Source organism: Ptiloglossa arizonensis, chromosome 1, assembly GCF_051014685.1.
Source record: "Ptiloglossa arizonensis isolate GNS036 chromosome 1, iyPtiAriz1_principal, whole genome shotgun sequence".
Classification (NCBI taxonomy): Eukaryota; Metazoa; Arthropoda; class Insecta; order Hymenoptera; family Colletidae; genus Ptiloglossa; species Ptiloglossa arizonensis.
This window is the reverse complement of record NC_135048.1, coordinates 16,568,352-16,585,755: the sequence shown is the minus strand read 5'-3', so window position 1 is coordinate 16,585,755 and position 17,404 is coordinate 16,568,352. Positions and strand designations below refer to the sequence as shown.

General features: G+C 34.3%; 1 protein-coding gene across 6 annotated transcripts in view; it reads left to right on the top strand.

The window, feature by feature from the left end:
- Retm (real-time) overlaps positions 1–17,377 on the top strand; it is a 29,726-nt gene extending 12,349 nt beyond the window's left edge. For 2 of the 6 annotated variants that reach the window (XM_076307213.1, XM_076307550.1), the window contains 14 exons: positions 668–799; positions 2,205–2,333; positions 2,419–2,522; positions 3,718–3,797; positions 9,996–10,298; positions 10,817–10,905; positions 11,000–11,137; positions 11,761–11,881; positions 12,804–12,928; positions 13,216–13,284; positions 14,736–14,982; positions 15,286–15,401; positions 15,745–15,887; positions 16,165–17,376. In XM_076307213.1, the coding sequence (XP_076163328.1) occupies positions 668–799; positions 2,205–2,333; positions 2,419–2,522; positions 3,718–3,797; positions 9,996–10,298; positions 10,817–10,905; positions 11,000–11,137; positions 11,761–11,881; positions 12,804–12,928; positions 13,216–13,284; positions 14,736–14,982; positions 15,286–15,401; positions 15,745–15,887; positions 16,165–16,234 (1,866 nt within the window). In that variant the 3' untranslated portion in view covers positions 16,235–17,376. Of the gene's footprint in view, positions 1–32; positions 217–667; positions 800–2,204; positions 2,334–2,418; positions 2,523–3,717; positions 3,798–9,995; positions 10,299–10,816; positions 10,906–10,999; positions 11,138–11,760; positions 11,882–12,803; positions 12,929–13,215; positions 13,285–14,735; positions 14,983–15,285; positions 15,402–15,744; positions 15,888–16,164 lie in introns of those variants that run through there. The other 4 variants (XM_076307464.1, XM_076307377.1, XM_076307142.1 and 1 more) reach the window with 4 other exon arrangements.
- Positions 17,378–17,404: the final 27 nt, after the last annotated feature.

Sequence of the window (17,404 nt, the reverse complement as noted above, 5' to 3'; positions counted from 1 at the left end):
GTTGAAGACCGTTCCATTTGCGTAATTTGAAAATATTTTGGCAGAAGATCAAGTGTTAGAAATTACCACAAAACTATTGTAACTTCTAACGTATTTTAATTGTTTTCTCTGTCTTAAGGTCATTTCCTTAATATCGTTTATGGTACAAAAGATATCAGGGTTTTCCATGTCTACAGAAGAAGAATGGTGGGCGAACAGCTACGAGTCAAAGAACATGTAAAGACCAAAGTATTTGACGTTAGATAGCCGTGTGAAATGAGCCTAAGCGTGTATAATGCGTAAGGAGAAGTGCGCATAAAACTGATCGCTGGTGCTTGAATAAAATCATGGTATAACAGTTGACAATTACTGCCATGGTACATGTCCGCTGTACCGATCCGCACCACTGAGCAATCAGCGGTACGATAGTTTTATGCACACTTCGTTTTGCACATCACATGTGCTTAGGAAGGGACCACTTCTCCACTAATGGTGACGGTGCATCTGTAGTAGCACGATCAAGTATTTTTTGGCCGAACGTACAAAGTTCTAGTAAATTAGCATTGATATAACTCTTACTAATAAGTGTGTAAAGTAAAGGGATGCAGCACCGTATACACTATCCCTATTTGCATTTCAAAATTGATTGCTCTTTCTGAGAAAATAATTATGTTTCATTTTATTACAGATAATTGGTGTAGACTTTGTGTACTTTATCCAAAAAAATCTATTAGATAAGCGAAACAGTATCCTAGAAATTGAAGCATACAATGAAAGCTTTTCAGCGAGAGTGACTGTTATTGAGAAGTGCAGATATTTTGTGAGTATTCAGTATGATTTATAATTCGTACAATTTTCATATTTATATATTCGTTCTGTGCTTTAACGTGTAATTGTTGTTTAAGTAGAACAACAAAGAAGTACGTTCGTTTAAATTATTATGTGACACCTTTCCGATAAAGTGACGGTCACCTGTAGGGTGGAGGAAGAATTGGTTGCCAACTTAGTTGGTGTGCTCGGATTTTGTCGAATGAACCTTGGGTTCTCTTAGTTGTCCAAAGCATGTTTATTATTACCTTTACCCTGCTATGTACAGTGACCTAACCTACCTAATATAAATAGCTTAGTCTACTGTGTACAAATGTCAGTCTGATCACGGGATCGGCAGCTGGGATCACAGGATCCTTATGGTTAGGAAGTAGATCTTACCCGGTGGATTATTTCCCGACTCAATGATAGGCCACATTAGGATGATGCGTCAGGTTACCGGAGACTATTTTGATCATACCAAAATGTTCAGTGTGAAGTTGTCTCTTACTGGTGAGGAGATGACTAAGTCCGTAACTAATCCTTTCTCAGTCCCATCATTGACTACCGCTTATCTAGCGGTCTCTAGGTGCATTCCACTTTCCAATTAGTAAAATGCGATTCATGATGTATATATTACACCAATCGAAAGTCGGAGTACTGTAAACCGATGAAAATTGTCTAATTGAACAACTACTGATTGTCTGTAGTAGCTCAGCCTTTACAGATATACATAGAAAGATGTCATTCGATGACTGTAGTAACGCAGAGATAGGTGATGCCAATGTTTAGTTACGAGCCACCTTCACTTCATCGGTTCACGGTACATATAGCGCTTTTCGTTGAACATGTATTAACCCTTTTCACTCGAGAGGCGATCCTCGATCGCCACTTGATTCGGTGTACTTTCTTCAATTCGGAAAACCATCGTGGTTTGGAATTGAAATTAAAATTCAATTACTCCTTTCTTGTCAGATGTAAACATATGTATATGAAATGTTGAAATGAAAATGTTTCGTTTTAAATTAATTACACGATTTGAAGGATTTCATCGAGATGCTGGTTTCTGGTAGCAAAAAGGCTTCGAGTGCAAAGGGTTAATATGTACAAGTATATTTTTACAGTTATGTTTACTCAGCTTAGCAGATTCGTGTTGCTCGAAAGGAATGTGCTTTCCCGTTCCCATTTTTATGTTAGTCAGGCATTTGATGATGTTTGTCACTGTGCCGTAAATTATCAGTACATACGGTTATACATTACTGTCGATAATTGTTTAACGTAAACTTGTAAATAGTGTAAATAAAAGACGTTACAACACTATTAGTATATTTTTATAAGCTATATGTTATTTGATTGGAAAAAGTATGTACTATGCAATTATGTGTATAATGTTCTTAACTAACACAAGATGTTTATAGGTTCATCCTGAAAATCCAGAATGGACATGTTTCGAACAAACTGCAAGTTTAGATATTAAAAATTTCTTTGGTTTTGAGAATTCAATGGAAAAGTTGGCAATGAAGCAATATGCTCAAAACATTGCAAAGGTATTGTTTACAGCACTAAATATTCTTATTATGATTTTTATTGTTTACTTTATAAATGAACCTTATATTAAACAATGCATTACAGGGGAAAGAAATAATTGAATATTTCATAAACAAACTAAGGGAGGAAGGGATTGTTTATGTAGCTCCGTGGAAGGATCCAAATGAATCTTCTTTAAATAATAAAGAGTAAATATTTAGTTGATAAAAGATAAACATATACAATAAGTTTTCACGTATTCCTTCATTTTTACATTATATAGTGATTAGTGATTTCTAATTTTACATACACAGAGTATTATTAGAGTAAAAATAAATCAAACACGTAGATTACGAAATTATTTTAAAATATTACAATTTTTTAGACACAAAATGCTATCATATAAATGTGGGATTCCCTATCACGAGTTACGTATCGCTTCGAGACTAGACGCTAATTGACTTCTCTATAAACATACCAGTTGCGGTACGCAAAAATCGGCGCGGTCCGCACGCGCCCTGACGTTTATGGCTGGATTAGCGCGGGTGCCGAGCACGTGCTCGGCACCCGGGCAGTCCACCAGCAAACTAACAACCCTACCTGGGTTCTTGGAGGTCTGCTAAGCAGCTGCGGGGTCATTAAAGCGACTTTCGCCTCTTTATGGTTTTTAGCAATTTTCACTTCCAGGAACCCTCGGTTTGCAACTGACAATCTCACTCCAGGCTTCCCTTTCCTCCGAAATAGTTGGTTCCTCCCAAATCCCTCAGCCAATCGGATTTCAAGTCGAACGCATAAAAACACAGGGTTGACACACGGAGTAAACAGTAAACAGTAAACAACAAACAGAAGACAGTGAACAAAAAACACAGACTGTTTAACACAGTGCAACCAGTAAACATTCAGACACAATTCTGCCAACAAGTCTGACACTGTGCAACATACAGTTAACACAGTCAAACAATTTCTGCCAAGACACAGTTAACTCGACTAAACAATTTCGCCATTAGTTAAACACTACAAGAAACATACAAGTTCGACAGTTACACAAGACACAAGAGCTCAACACAAGTTACAAGAGTTCGACAAACAAACTTCAACAAACCAGAGTTCGGTGGCTAGAGTTCCGTGGCCAGTTTACACAAAATATACAACCTAACAACTTTTTCCAACTCTACGCTAAATACAACACTGTTAATTACTAGAACAAGACTTCGTTCTTTAAATTTCCAACGATCTCGACACCCCTAAAAAGCTGTCGAGAAGTGCGGACGACGAGACGCTCCAATCCAACACCTCCCGTTGTCCAAACGCCCTACAATACCGAAAATCCAATAAAAGAAATTCAATTATAGTATAATTTTACATGGCAATTTCGAATAATCATGTATTATTTTGTTTATTTAGGGATAACGTCGAAGAAAACCAAGCATCTGATAGCAAAAGCGAAGATTATGTATGTACGGACAACAAATTACACACCACAGGTTCGTATCTATTTTTGTATACTGTTTAACATTTTATTTGTATGCTGTTGTTTCTATCCTAACAAATTAATCTTTTTTCGATCGTTGCACAATGCTAATGTGTCTTCCTAATTATTCAGTAGTGCGCAATGATAAAAAAGGAACAAAACTTTTAACTGCAATTTCTCTGAACAATAGTCTGCCAATTACGATTAACAATGAGTTATACTCGGTCATTTAGTAGTATCTATACTTTACATTCAAATTATGTAAAAGTATACAAGCTGTACCGCATAATTTTTGTCACGTGAAATATGGTCTATATTTTTAGAATTATAAAAATTACTTTATATTCGGAATGATCAACTGGGCTTCTCGAGAACACGGGAACCTGTTAACACCCTAATGTAGAGCTCAGGGCTCAACACTAGGCCACACTAAGAAATGACAGGTGGGGTTCAACTGCGGTAATAGAGAAGCAGCATTGTACGCTTACATAACGGCCGTTGCACGCTTGCATTGACGGTCGTTGTACGCATGTGTGATTTGCGGTTTATTGGCCGCTATTACAGCATGTGTATATATGTGATTTTATTCAATAGGGTATTCTGGTCTAGAAATGTACAAAAATTACTTTTTCGGATTTTTGCATTCCTTTAATTTGTTTGGCTTAAGAATGTGTTCCTTGAATGTTTTGTTTTTGAAATTCAAAAAAAATTATGAAACTGACCGAATAACTTAAGATCCAAGTAAGCATGAGATTGTCCCCTTCGTTTGTAATTTGTATGTAAACCCAAGGTATACTGTTTTATAAACGTTTTCATACTCGTTAAAACCCGAATCAAAGTATTGTGATAAAAAAATACATAAACATTGCTAAAAGGACGATCACATTGTTAGAACGTATTTGATGTACACTTATTTTGATTGCTCATAAGAAAAATCTGAAAAATGGTAAAGAATCTCACGCGCTAGATCAGAATACCACGGTAATAGTTTTAAACGGGCGATAACATTCTAAAATCGAACATTATAAATATTTATTACAATCAACTGTACTAAATTTTATTTAATTTTAAATTTAAGTCCCGCGCCATATAGTTTGCTGTATGTTTTGCATTAATGTTTGGCGTGTACTTTTTCGTACAATAATTCTAAACAGTTATCATTTTTAATTTATAATAAAACCTTATAACCTTAACGATGGGTAACGTACCAGCCCATACTTCAGTGACCATGCAAAAACGACAGACACACGATAATAATATATCGCAATGATACAGCATGCCCGTATGTTTTGCCAGTTTATTATTTGCTTTAAAAAAAACAAAGTATATGTTTGCGTGGCAGTCACGACACTGCTACGATGTCCTTGCATTTTATCGCTTTGATCGTGTTTATACATGTGTATAATAAATGTATGCATATGTATATATTTGTTGCACAATTTTATGCATCTGAGATCGTAAAAGAATTTTACTTAATTATATTATTAACGAATTTGCAAAGATACATAATACACTGTATTTCAATGAGCCATATTACGATGTTGACAAATTTATCGGTGCGGACTTCGTTTAAAATGAACATTCTGCTTTACTGAACGTACGTTTCGGCTACCAATAGCTACCGGATGTTTATACTGATCGAAATTCTCACCCATAAAGTTTCTAGCATCGTTTGTCAGTGTATTCGAATAATTTCTCTATTATTACGAGCCATTTTATGGTGTGAGAAATACGAGTGTCCATACGCGCGTAACATTATTCAAATCATCGTCATGGGCCAATCTATGGTACCTAACACGTCCATCCTACAAAATAAACGGTACGAAATTGACCCGTCGTTAAGGTGTTGGCACAAGAGTAGAATAGTAGTAATATTAAGGGAGAGAGAGAAAGAGTGGTGCACAAGAAGTATTATTAACTTTATGAATACGTTAGGAAGTTGTCGCGAGATTGTGAAATATATTTTTGAAAACGTTTGATTTTCCATCACGTCTTGTATATCTTTCTGAATTTTGCTGTTAAAGTCGTAATCGAGTTGACCAGCCTGTTGAGGACTTTCAGGGGTGATCCCTTCCTCTGCTATGTGCCCCTTGTTCCCTCGACCCGCATTTGCTCCTAGTTCGGTAACCCACCGCCAGGAGCCTAAGCGCGCCAGCCTATAAGTACTACAGAAAATAGTCAAGCTCGCGACGATACCAAAGAGAAGGGGTAAAAGAGAACGGTCTTCGTCTGGGGAGATGTGTCCTTCACCGGCCAGTTTAATCGACTATGACTTTAACCGTGAAAGCTCGGTTAGGGACTTCTACACTCTCCACATTCATAGTAACCCCATCACGGGACACTTAATCCTTTCGCTACGGAGCGCTTGTGACAAAATGTGATAGCCGTGAACGGAGCGCATTACCAAGGAGTTGACACCGAGGAGTTAACACACAGATGACCAGATTCTGTTTAAGGAATAGTTTTCTTTTGACGTAACTAATCACTCATTTTTCAAATAATTTAAGGTATATGGGCAAACCCCGTTTGCACGAGTTTATAAGTCTCGATAAAAGGAACAAAAGTGTTTGATGCAACTTTATTCGAAAAAAGTCCTGTACCTGAATCTACGATTCTTTTGTAGGACGTCGAACACTAAAGTAAATTACTACTGGCCTGCCAAGGCTATTTCTACTTCTTCAGCTTTGATTGTTTAGCCACATGGGCAGACGCGTTATTCGCCCGTTTCTTTTACTTTTACATTTACTTTTTCATTCTCACTCGATCCAGACGGTCTTTTTTTCACGTGCGTTTTGGAATCGATATCGATATTTGACAGTGTAAAAGTAAATACATCTTACGTACACAGTCCAAGGTATACATGTGTCCAACACGCGCCGCGCAGGCTGGATACTGTTTCTATATCGCTTTTAAAACTATCAGCGAGTAGATCGACTTTCATTCGTATTTGAGACAAAGATGGCGTATCTACCAGTTTACGTTCTTTATTTAAAACATGGAATTGAACGTATCAAACACCGAGTGAACGATGAGCGAAAGTGGGACGCGAAAACGAAACAGACAGCGGTATAGGCAGGGGTTTACCCCTCAACAGCCCGGGTTAATGCCCGAAAGTCGTTACCAACAGTGTACGGTAGCACACCTTAACCAGTGGAGAAACGAGAAACTTGCTGGATCAATTTAAGCTCGGGGTAAATTATTTTCTGCATATTCATCTGAACATTGAATGCAACTGTGGTCAAACCTGCTGCATTTCACACCGCAAGATCACCCAATCAGCCTCATACAGTTCTTTACAGAGTGATCATCTCGGAGTCTTTTATACATTGTTTTCTAATCATCTTATAGTAACATAATAGAAGCAATATGTGTGTGTGTGTTTTTTTTTTATATGGTACCCACTATCTTTTTTAAATGAAATACGATTGTACGACTCATTCTGACAAGGGCAGATCACGACCTGGACGATTGCTTCTTAAATGAAACCGACTACAGAATGTAGAGTCAATAAATATAAACGAATCTTAAAGTATCAGCCAAAAGTGGTCAAGGTGTTTTCATAAGCAATAACGTTAAAGATTCAAAGTTTAATTTGTAAAAGATTTGATATAGATATATACCAAATGCTAGTTTTATGATTATCCAGAGTTGTCGTCTGTGTTGATGTTTGTTAGCATGAGTTATTTATCTCGTAGCAAGACATGATTATAAGCGATTAGAAGAATTGTCACGGGACAAAATAGTTTTTCCAATTTAGATCGTGATTTGGTTATTAAGAGAAATTGTGATTTGATAAAGAAGATAAAAAATACAATTTGGGTAAATTTTTAGTATTAACAGTCTACAGACGCAAAACTGCAACAAGAAAATTGCCCCGAAGACTCAGAGTGGTGATGCAAGTAATAGAGCGCAAAGATCGATAGTAATATTGAACTAAACAAACACAACTGTAAGACATTATCTTAGAATGTTTTAAAAACTACTGGACCAATATACGAGGATCTCAGCATGGATACATTATTGGAGTATTGTTTCAGTGGATTCATATAATTCACGAATGAAAACTTGAGCAATATGATATGAAAAATCAATCCGGGAACTACAAATAGCGACGTTATTAATATAGAATTGGCACTGCCACATGATCATCTTCAAAGACATCATCATCTTTACTGAAGATAGTGCACATTGCGAAGAATGATTACCGGACCTGTCAAGTCGATATTCAAGCACAGCATGCGATAAAAATCCTAAGAATAACTCTACAGAGAAGAAATAATAAAAATTCTAAAGGCTACAGAGTCTACACATAGATTGCCTTACGGGCTCTACAGTGGATGACTCAGTGTAAGTTGAAAGATTTTATGTACATTTTAATTTCACTTGAAACTTTAAACTTATTTTTCTCGAACTTGTATTGCTAAAAGGCGTGAGAGAAATATCTTGGAAACAGCTAAACCGATTTGATCAAATTTTGGTATGCTTATTTTGGCCCTAGAAACAAGCAGTCCTTATCATATGAGTTTTTTGCACCTTAGAAACGGACCAATTTTTTGCGAAATTTTTGATTCTACAATATTTTTAAAGTCGAATGTGACACAGTCTAGATAATTTATTACATTTTAAGGAAATATTTTTTGTCTGTTTCAGGTAACTTCTGTATACACTACAACTCTCACCGCGAAGCGCTGCATTCAAAACATACCTCATATTCATGGACGTTTTGTTACCAATTTTTTAATATTTTTCATAACAATTTTTTGTAAATCATCCTTAAAGTTTGTACTTTTAAATATCGCAAACCGCAAACAGACATATTTAGTACTTTTCTTTAAAAAAAATTCCGAAAAAACGACTTATTTCTTACCTACTCGAGTGTGTAATCCCCCTTAACCCATCCGCAAGGAATACAGGACTGATACGTCATAGCTCACAACTATTCTTACCATTTTCGTTAACTGTTTGAATCCCAAGTAGTACGATCGCGCTTTTCAGATTTTGTGTCGAAAAATCTCAGAACATTTCTCCAGAACATAAAAAAAAGAAGCGCTATCTCGCTGTTCGGAATTTTTCGACAGTGTTTTTTCAATACCGCTTGGGACTCAAATGGTTAATGAGGTACTGTTTCGTGAGAATCTTACTGACCACTTTCGTTTGGTCACAAATATTAACAAAAGAACATTAGTCATTATTAGAATAGCAAAGTACAAAGTAGTAGATATATTTGATGAAGAAATACACGCGTTACCAAGTAGCACACGAGTCATAACCGAGGGTTTGTTTGTCTCATAATCTACCTGCCCACTACTTCAGCCTAGTTAACGCATTGCTACCGTTGCGAATGGGTTAAAGTGGAGTGATGTATAAGTCAGACTCTTGTACACTGAGGCAATTGATACCTTTGTTCTACAAGCGTTTTTCAATGAACGCAATTGTGTTAAACGAGACTTCAAGTTCAATCTGGAGGCAAAAACCTTGCGATCGACCTTGAGAATAATGTTAAAATCCTTTACTCCTCTATGAATTTTCTTTAAGTTTTACACATTCATAGATTTTTCAAGAACGGTCGAAGATATTTTTTAACGAGACGTTCGCTAAAAAATAGAAAAAGATGATTGTTTTCAGGTGATAAATAATTTTTACGGGTTACCATTATCTTTCACGATCAGAAAAAGTCATCAATTACTCTAGGAAAATATACACTTCGAAATTTTAACGAAAAATTATCTCAATCTTAACTTGTTTAATGCTCTCTTTCGGGTGACTTAACACTCGCGGTAACAAAATCAATGCGAATGCATGCCGCGAAATAGAAATCATGTTACGTTTAATCTTATCATGTTTTGTACAGTACTTATGAAGTTTCAACTGAGAAGTAGTACAAATCATGCGTTGAAATGATCCGAAAACATAATTATCTTTAGGTTTTTGTTTCACCGGGTAATATTACTTACGTGTATTTATTTCTACTCGACATCCTCTTCATCTGAATCTTCTGCAGACGATTTTATAAGCTGAAGTTACCGTACTAAGGTAGCGCCAGTTCATGCGAAACTACATTTTAAGTTTTTTCAATAAAACAGATATTAATTATTTAAACATATTATTTATAGTAATTATATTCATTGTCAACTTGTATGTCATTCCTTTTTGTATAATGATACAAATATATAAATATCCTTCTTCACAACACTTATGTGTTATGTTCTAGAAATGCAGCTTTCGTCAGATTACATAGAAAGGTACTTAGGAAAGCTCGATATGATACAAGAGAGTAAACTTGTTCAACTATGGCAGAGTATAAAAGAATTGAGGGGAAGTTCTGTACCTGGCGACACAACACTTTTACGATTTTTAAGAGCCACAGAATTTTCAGTTGAAAAGGCTAAGGAAATGCTGACACAGTCGCTACATTGGCGAAAGAAACATCAGATTGATAAACTCCTTGAAGAATATGATATGCCACAAGTCGTAAAAAATTATTTTCCTGGCGGATGGCACCATTTCGACAAAGGTATTACAATAACTATTACAAATTAAGTATTTAGGCGTTATATAAATGTTATAATCTCAAAAATGACCTTATTCCTAAGGACATCAGAAGTTGGGTTTATCAGCCAACTGTACAGTTATTTGTTTTGCATTTTTGCATCCTCTAAAAACTCCTCCCCTAACTTCTTGGTAATGGACAGAAATCTCTCTATTATGTGTTCTTACATTCTTACATCTCTACTTTCTAACACCGTCTTGTTTACAAAATCCACTAGCTTTTTTACTATCATAGTATCACATCTTTTATACAATTATAAATATTGTATAAAAGCATAATGTAAATTACGAAAAAATAATTTGTAATTTCTTTTTAAAAAATATCTTGAAATATTCTAAATGATTCTATTGGTTTAATTTTGATGCACCTTAATATTCTCTTTGATATCTTATCCCTCAATAATGAGTCTTAATTCCATGCATTTTTTACATTACACTTGTTTATGAGTAAACTTTCAAAGTAACCAATTTATCTATTTCTAGATGGACGGCCTTTGTATATTTTGAGAATGGGGCAAATGGATGTAAAAGGATTACTGAAATCCATTGGAGAAGATGATTTACTGTTATTAGTAAGCTCATTTCTCTAATACACTAATATACAATTTATATTATCCAAATATTTTAAATTAATTAGATAACTAATAAATGGTTATACTGTTACAGGCTCTACATATTTGTGAAGAGGGCCTTCTTCTAATGGAAGAAGCAACTACTGTTTCTGGCCATCCAGTTTCACAGTGGTCTTTATTAATAGATCTAGAAGGTTTAAACATGCGCCATCTATGGAGACCTGGTATAAAGGTACAAAACATATTAGATACGACCCTACTTTTATAAAATCGTATAGAAATTGATTTTGACTTGTGTGGAAAAAGGAACCATATTCATTGAGGAAATAATATTATATGAAATCTTCTAAAGACCCCCTCCCTCCCCCTCCTGATCTCTTAGGAGAAACCGTAACTCATATAGGATTCTCCGCACCCCGTAGATATAGGGTGCGGAGCCTACCCAAAACTTTTACAATGGTCTAACTCTGGCGCAAATGGAGGAGGGGGAAGGTATACTGGGAACGTCAACAGCACAAAATTCAGTGCTCCTTACGCAGCTGCTCATGGCCAGGTTGAAGGGAATCAACTCCCTATTCTACTTGTTTCTCTTGGCAATGAAATAAGACCACATTATCTCACCGCCATCTTGCTCGGCACCATTTGCAATAATGACCACAAGCTCGCGAACGCCTACGGCCTTATGCGGTTGTTATTTTTTCGACACTTCGTCCTATGCATCTGACACAATAACAATATATTTAAAATGCATGGAATAAATATAATAAACAAAGAAGTAGTTTTCTAGAATATAATACATTATTAGCACAGATAAAGTACAAAACAGAAACTGTTCATAATAATTTTCTGTTTCAGGCTTTATTACGTATCATTGAAATCGTTGAAATAAATTATCCAGAAACCATGGGGCGAGTTCTCTTTATGAGAGCACCTAGATGCTTTCCTATTTTGTGGACACTTATTAGCACATTTATAAGTAAGTAGAAAATATTATTTTCTTAAATGGTATATAATATTAGTTCCGCTTTATTTTTGTATTCTAATGACGAAAAAGTTTTGCGAAAGGGTAGGTTTAAAAATACCATTCTTTTAACATTTTCTTAATTAAATTTGTACACTAGACGGCACGGAATTTGTCTCTACCTTATGAGAAAAATTTCGAAAAAATTTTGATTACAGAAAACCATGTTTTAAGGCCCCTGATTGTACTCTGATTTTAAAAAATATACATTTGTTGTACATACATATGTACACTCGGCAAAAACAACCTGACCGTACTTTACAGGTGCATCGTTATCACTTGCTAAGAAGTGGTCCCTTCCTAAGCATACATGATGCACCAATAGAGGCAGAGCGTTGCTTTTTTGGTAATCGGTGACCGACGTGCCGCGATTTTAGATTTATTATAATATATATAGTATACAAGAGTATAAATAAAAACTTTGTATATGTAAATAACACGAATTAGAAGTTAGCGTTGTACAACAAAAATAAAAAATTAAAAATATTTGAGCGACTACATAGTGATACATGTCTAAAATGGATAGCCATTTGCTGACCGTCGCACCCGTTCGCAGAGGGATTAAAAGTCACTTTCAAAAGAAAAACTCTCGACGTTATACATACGTAAATGTAATACTCGTATGGTAACAGAAGATTTAGAAAATTGTCGCTGGAATACAAAATACAGGCTAGTCGAGTACAAGTACCGTATGGTGCTTAAGTTAAATGAATGAGACTACACCATACAATAAGCGGTACCGGTTTTTCGGAAACACTCGGGACAAGTTTTGTACTACACCGTATACTCAACACTTCGTACGAAAAGTGTTTGAACTAGAAATCATGTTTTAACATTTTATTTGAAAATATTTAAATTCTGTTAATTTGTTCTACAGATGAGAATACAAGGAAAAAATTTATATTTTATTGCGGCACCAACTATCAAGAACAAGGCCCGGGCAATCTCAGTGAATACATCAATCCAGACTTTATACCAGACTTCTTTGGAGGACCGTCTGAAGTAAGAATAATAATGTTGTATTAATAACATAAAAATTAATATTCTATTTCCATATAGAATATAAATTTAGCATTAATAAAAAGTGTGCTTCCGTTACATGATTCCAATTTGTACACGAATTCTCTGTGTTTGAATTTAACAGAGTACTAGATAAACAAATATTTATATGTAATAATTTTATGTTTTAATTTATTTTTTACACCAATTATTAATATTGATCTTAACTTTAGACTGTAAATTGTTGAAAAGACTAAGTCATATATTGAAAAATATATTTTAACGAATAGGACAATGTGTGCGAGATATATGGTATGGTACCACGAAGATTTTATGTTTTCGACGCAACTGCTCACAACGTAAGGATTTTTATATGTTCGTTTTTTTGTATTTCAAGCTACAATGTTATTTGGTGTTCTGTCCTGTTTTGTTTTAATGCAAATTCGTTTACTTACATTATTTAATATTCACTGCTTTAATTATGATTCTAGTGAAATAGAATATATGTTTAAGAAATGCATAATAACTTGCTTTTGCAATAAATTTCAATAATCATATATAGTCCATAAATCATGAATAAAGGAAAAATTGTACTTAGAATGTAATTATTACACACCTTTGTCTCGTAATTGTCGAGATGTAAACTGTTCCACACTTTTTATTTCATTTCTATTATATTTAGTTCAAGCATATAAAATGTACATCACTTTTTTTATATAATGTTCGTTGTATTTACAATTTACGAAAATTTTTAGTTCATAAGAATTCTTATTATAGTCATAATTACTTTAATATTTTAATGCAAGATCGAACTTGAAATACTGTATTCGATTAATTGTATCTAAAAAATGGAACCTCGATAATGTAAGCATTAATACGTTCCGTGCAAAATCGATACATGTATCGAGGAGATACATACATCAATCGGATCACCGCTTCATCACCTCTTGTCAAAATTATTTTTATGATTACCGACATGTTCTTACATTCCTTGCAGTTATTTCTGTTACTTTTCGTATATGTATGATAAAATGATAGTCACTTTACTAATACAGTTTACAAAACTTCCTTGGTTTTCATTTCAGATAACTTAGTGATCACATACGTAATTTTCATGTTAGTGTTTACATATTCCACGTGATTATCTATAACTTTTACAGAAATTAATATATTTCAATACAATTTATGCACGGTATTTCGTGAACAAACCTTCGCTACATATTCAGAATGGATTGTAGGGCTGGGAGATGAGATAGGAATATACTTCGAGGTGTAAGAGTGGAACAAGTGGAGAAGAAAATGAGTTTTTGGAAGGTTGTTAAATTTTTCTAGACAAAGTTATTGGTATAGTCCATATAACTTCAATTTCTTTATGATAGACTTGAATGATAAACTTTTAGAGAGGAAGGATGGAGCGGTGTGTCGAGGTAGAGGATATACGAGCTAGGGTAAGCGGGTGATATGCTGTAAGAGCGTACGGCGGTAGTATGAAAACGTTAGTTGTAAGGCTAGTTATTAGAACGAGAAGCGATAGTCGTAAGGAAAATTATAGCTCGGAAGAAGTCGATAAAGACTTCTATATTTATATATAAGAGGAAGAAACTGTAATTGATAACGAAAGGGTTTAACGTTTCTAACACCTGTTGGTATAGATGAAAGCCCGGGTACATTCCATTAAGCTGAAAGACGTATTTGCAAATTGCTATACTATGTACTATTTATTTTCTGTATTGTTAAACTACATTACCTATACTATTGCATTACTGTCTTAATATTAAAATATTAATGTAAATTATTCTGTTAATGTTAGGTCTACATCACCGAAGGAGGAATTGTACCAAAGCATCTTTATAAATTAGATTTTGAAACCACATCTACCGAAGAAGGGCAGAGTCTATACCACTCCATTACCTTAAGCCGTGGTCAAATCCATAGGGTAATAATACATTCCAATGATCCAGGATCAGTTTTAACATGGGACTTTGATGTAATGCGGCATAATATAATATTTACCGTACTGTATCAAGTAAATGATGGCAACAAACATTTGCCTTCAGGTATGTATACAAAGGCAATACCAAATAATCGTACAATTTAACAGAATAAAATATTATGACTGAGTGACCAGTCATGACAAATAACTTGCAACTAGAAGCGATAGAATAAATTACAAATGAAGTAAATAAAATCCTATAAATAAAAGATTAACATTCAACCAGTTGGTTAAACATTTTTCGATTTCATTACAATAATTTTCAAATGAGCAATGTAGTTTCTTTATATTCAGTACACATTATGTTTATAAAACATACTTTAACTTATATTATTTATTTTAATAATAAAACAAATAATCTGTACAGATATTTCAGAGTCTCTTACGGATGGGGATGTAGAATTACTAGAAACAAAAGAAGTAAAAACACATTTCATTAAGGTTGAATCCACTATTGTTTGTCATGATGGTGAAAGTATACAGGTAATGATATATAAGTAGAAATACAAATACAAATATTACTATAACAATATTTATTTATTTATACGTTCATATAATTAAAAAACATTTTTACAAATATTTATAAATAAAGTATACATTTATATATTTATACCAAAATTCTACAAGAATTAAATTTAAAGTTTCATTTAAATCCATTCAACTGTTTTGACGCAATCGTATTAACTGACACACATACTCGCATATGCTTTCTTTCTCGACTTCTCGAAGCTATCAAAAATGCTAGACTCACGAATATATGAGCATTGTAGTAGAAGCAGTTCACTGTGATTACATATGATGATTACCTTCTCACATTTTATTTCAGGGAACTCATATAATGCAAGAAGCAGGAATATATGTTCTACAGTGGCATAATCAAGATGAAGTAGGAGAATTTCTCCCATCCATTGGTGGTCATAAAGCGCAACTTATGTACTTTTACGAGACATTACCTTCAATGCAGTATAGGTATTTTTTTTACAAATTAAATTATCAATTATCTACATCAGAAGTGGTTAACTTCTTCTCTACAGTGAACTACATGCTTCAATCATCAATTACTTCATTCCCCCACTACTTAAGTTCACTAATTATTATTTTATGTATCTTATTATAGCAGCAATATTAAACAGTAGAGATTTCGTAGCAAAAGCAAGTGGGGGAAAGAGTCATATGTGGCACGAGAGTCGCCAAATAGCCAGATCTAATCTATATAATAAACCTAATTATATATTATATTTTTTAGAGGGTCAATGATGAGTCTACAATCTGCTGTAAGTACAAAATCAGAAGCAAGTTCATCTTTATCCAGATGACGTGTTAAACATACAATCCACTGGACTAGACAATGACTGGAGTTATGCTGTAATGAAAAATAGTAATTTATTTATAAAATGTATTCATTTATTTGGGGATTTCTTTTAAAGTGCAATGATTTTATGTTATTTAAGCTTTTAGACTTGAATGGATAATATTATATATTTGGACTATACATATCATTCCCAATTCTGTAAGTAGAAAGTACGAAGTTTGAATGCAAAAACTGGTATGAAATAAACAAAGGTTAAGTTTACGAAAGATCAAAGTTTTATTGTTTATTACAATTAAGAAACCACTATTTTATTGTGTTGAATGCGATGTAATAATACAAGAAAAGGCCTGCTAAGCGTAGGTTTTGGTCAGTTCTGGTTTTAGGGGACTTTAAGAAATCGATAACATATGGTTCGCCTGGAAGAGTGAAGTTCTTGGAAATTAGGTTACGGATCTCGATTTCCGGTTACTGAATTAGAAAGTCGGAACCCAAGTTCGTTACGGAAGGGGGATCCATTGAGCCTCGCATATAAAATAGCATGTAGTAAATGAATAGTTAACGAATAGAGTCGTTGCGACGACTCATTCACAATTCCTTTTTTGGCTTTGTGAATGATGCGTAGCGGCAGAAAGACTAAGAGCCTTGGCTTCACTATCTAGATGGTGTGGATGTTACTATAAATTGTCTCTAATTCTAAGCTATAGCATGCGGCGATGGGATGCATGACTGAGTTCCAAGACCATATCATCTGAGGTGCTCAGAGTTCTTGCAGTTGCAATCCGTGGCCTTCCAACAAATAAGCAAGTTATAATGGAGAAGGAGATTGCGGAGTAGCAGATCACTCGCAGTAGGGATTCCGCTCACAGGCCAATCAAGGGGACCACATCCTGCTCCTTGGGTCAGTTTAATATTGAATTTCCATTCATATTTAGGTCTAGGTTAGGTCTGGGTTAGGTAATAAAAAGTGTAAATATGTGTGTCATAACCTCAACATGACTGAAAACTAGTGCTCCTAATAAAATTATTATTGTAATTTAATGTAACGTTTATTATTATTTTAATTTACAAAAGAAACATCATAACAAAATATAAAGAAAAATAAAATTATCTATAAAGAATTAAATTAAATTAAACAAATTGCAATGAAATATAAGTAAATAATTAGCCTCTTCTT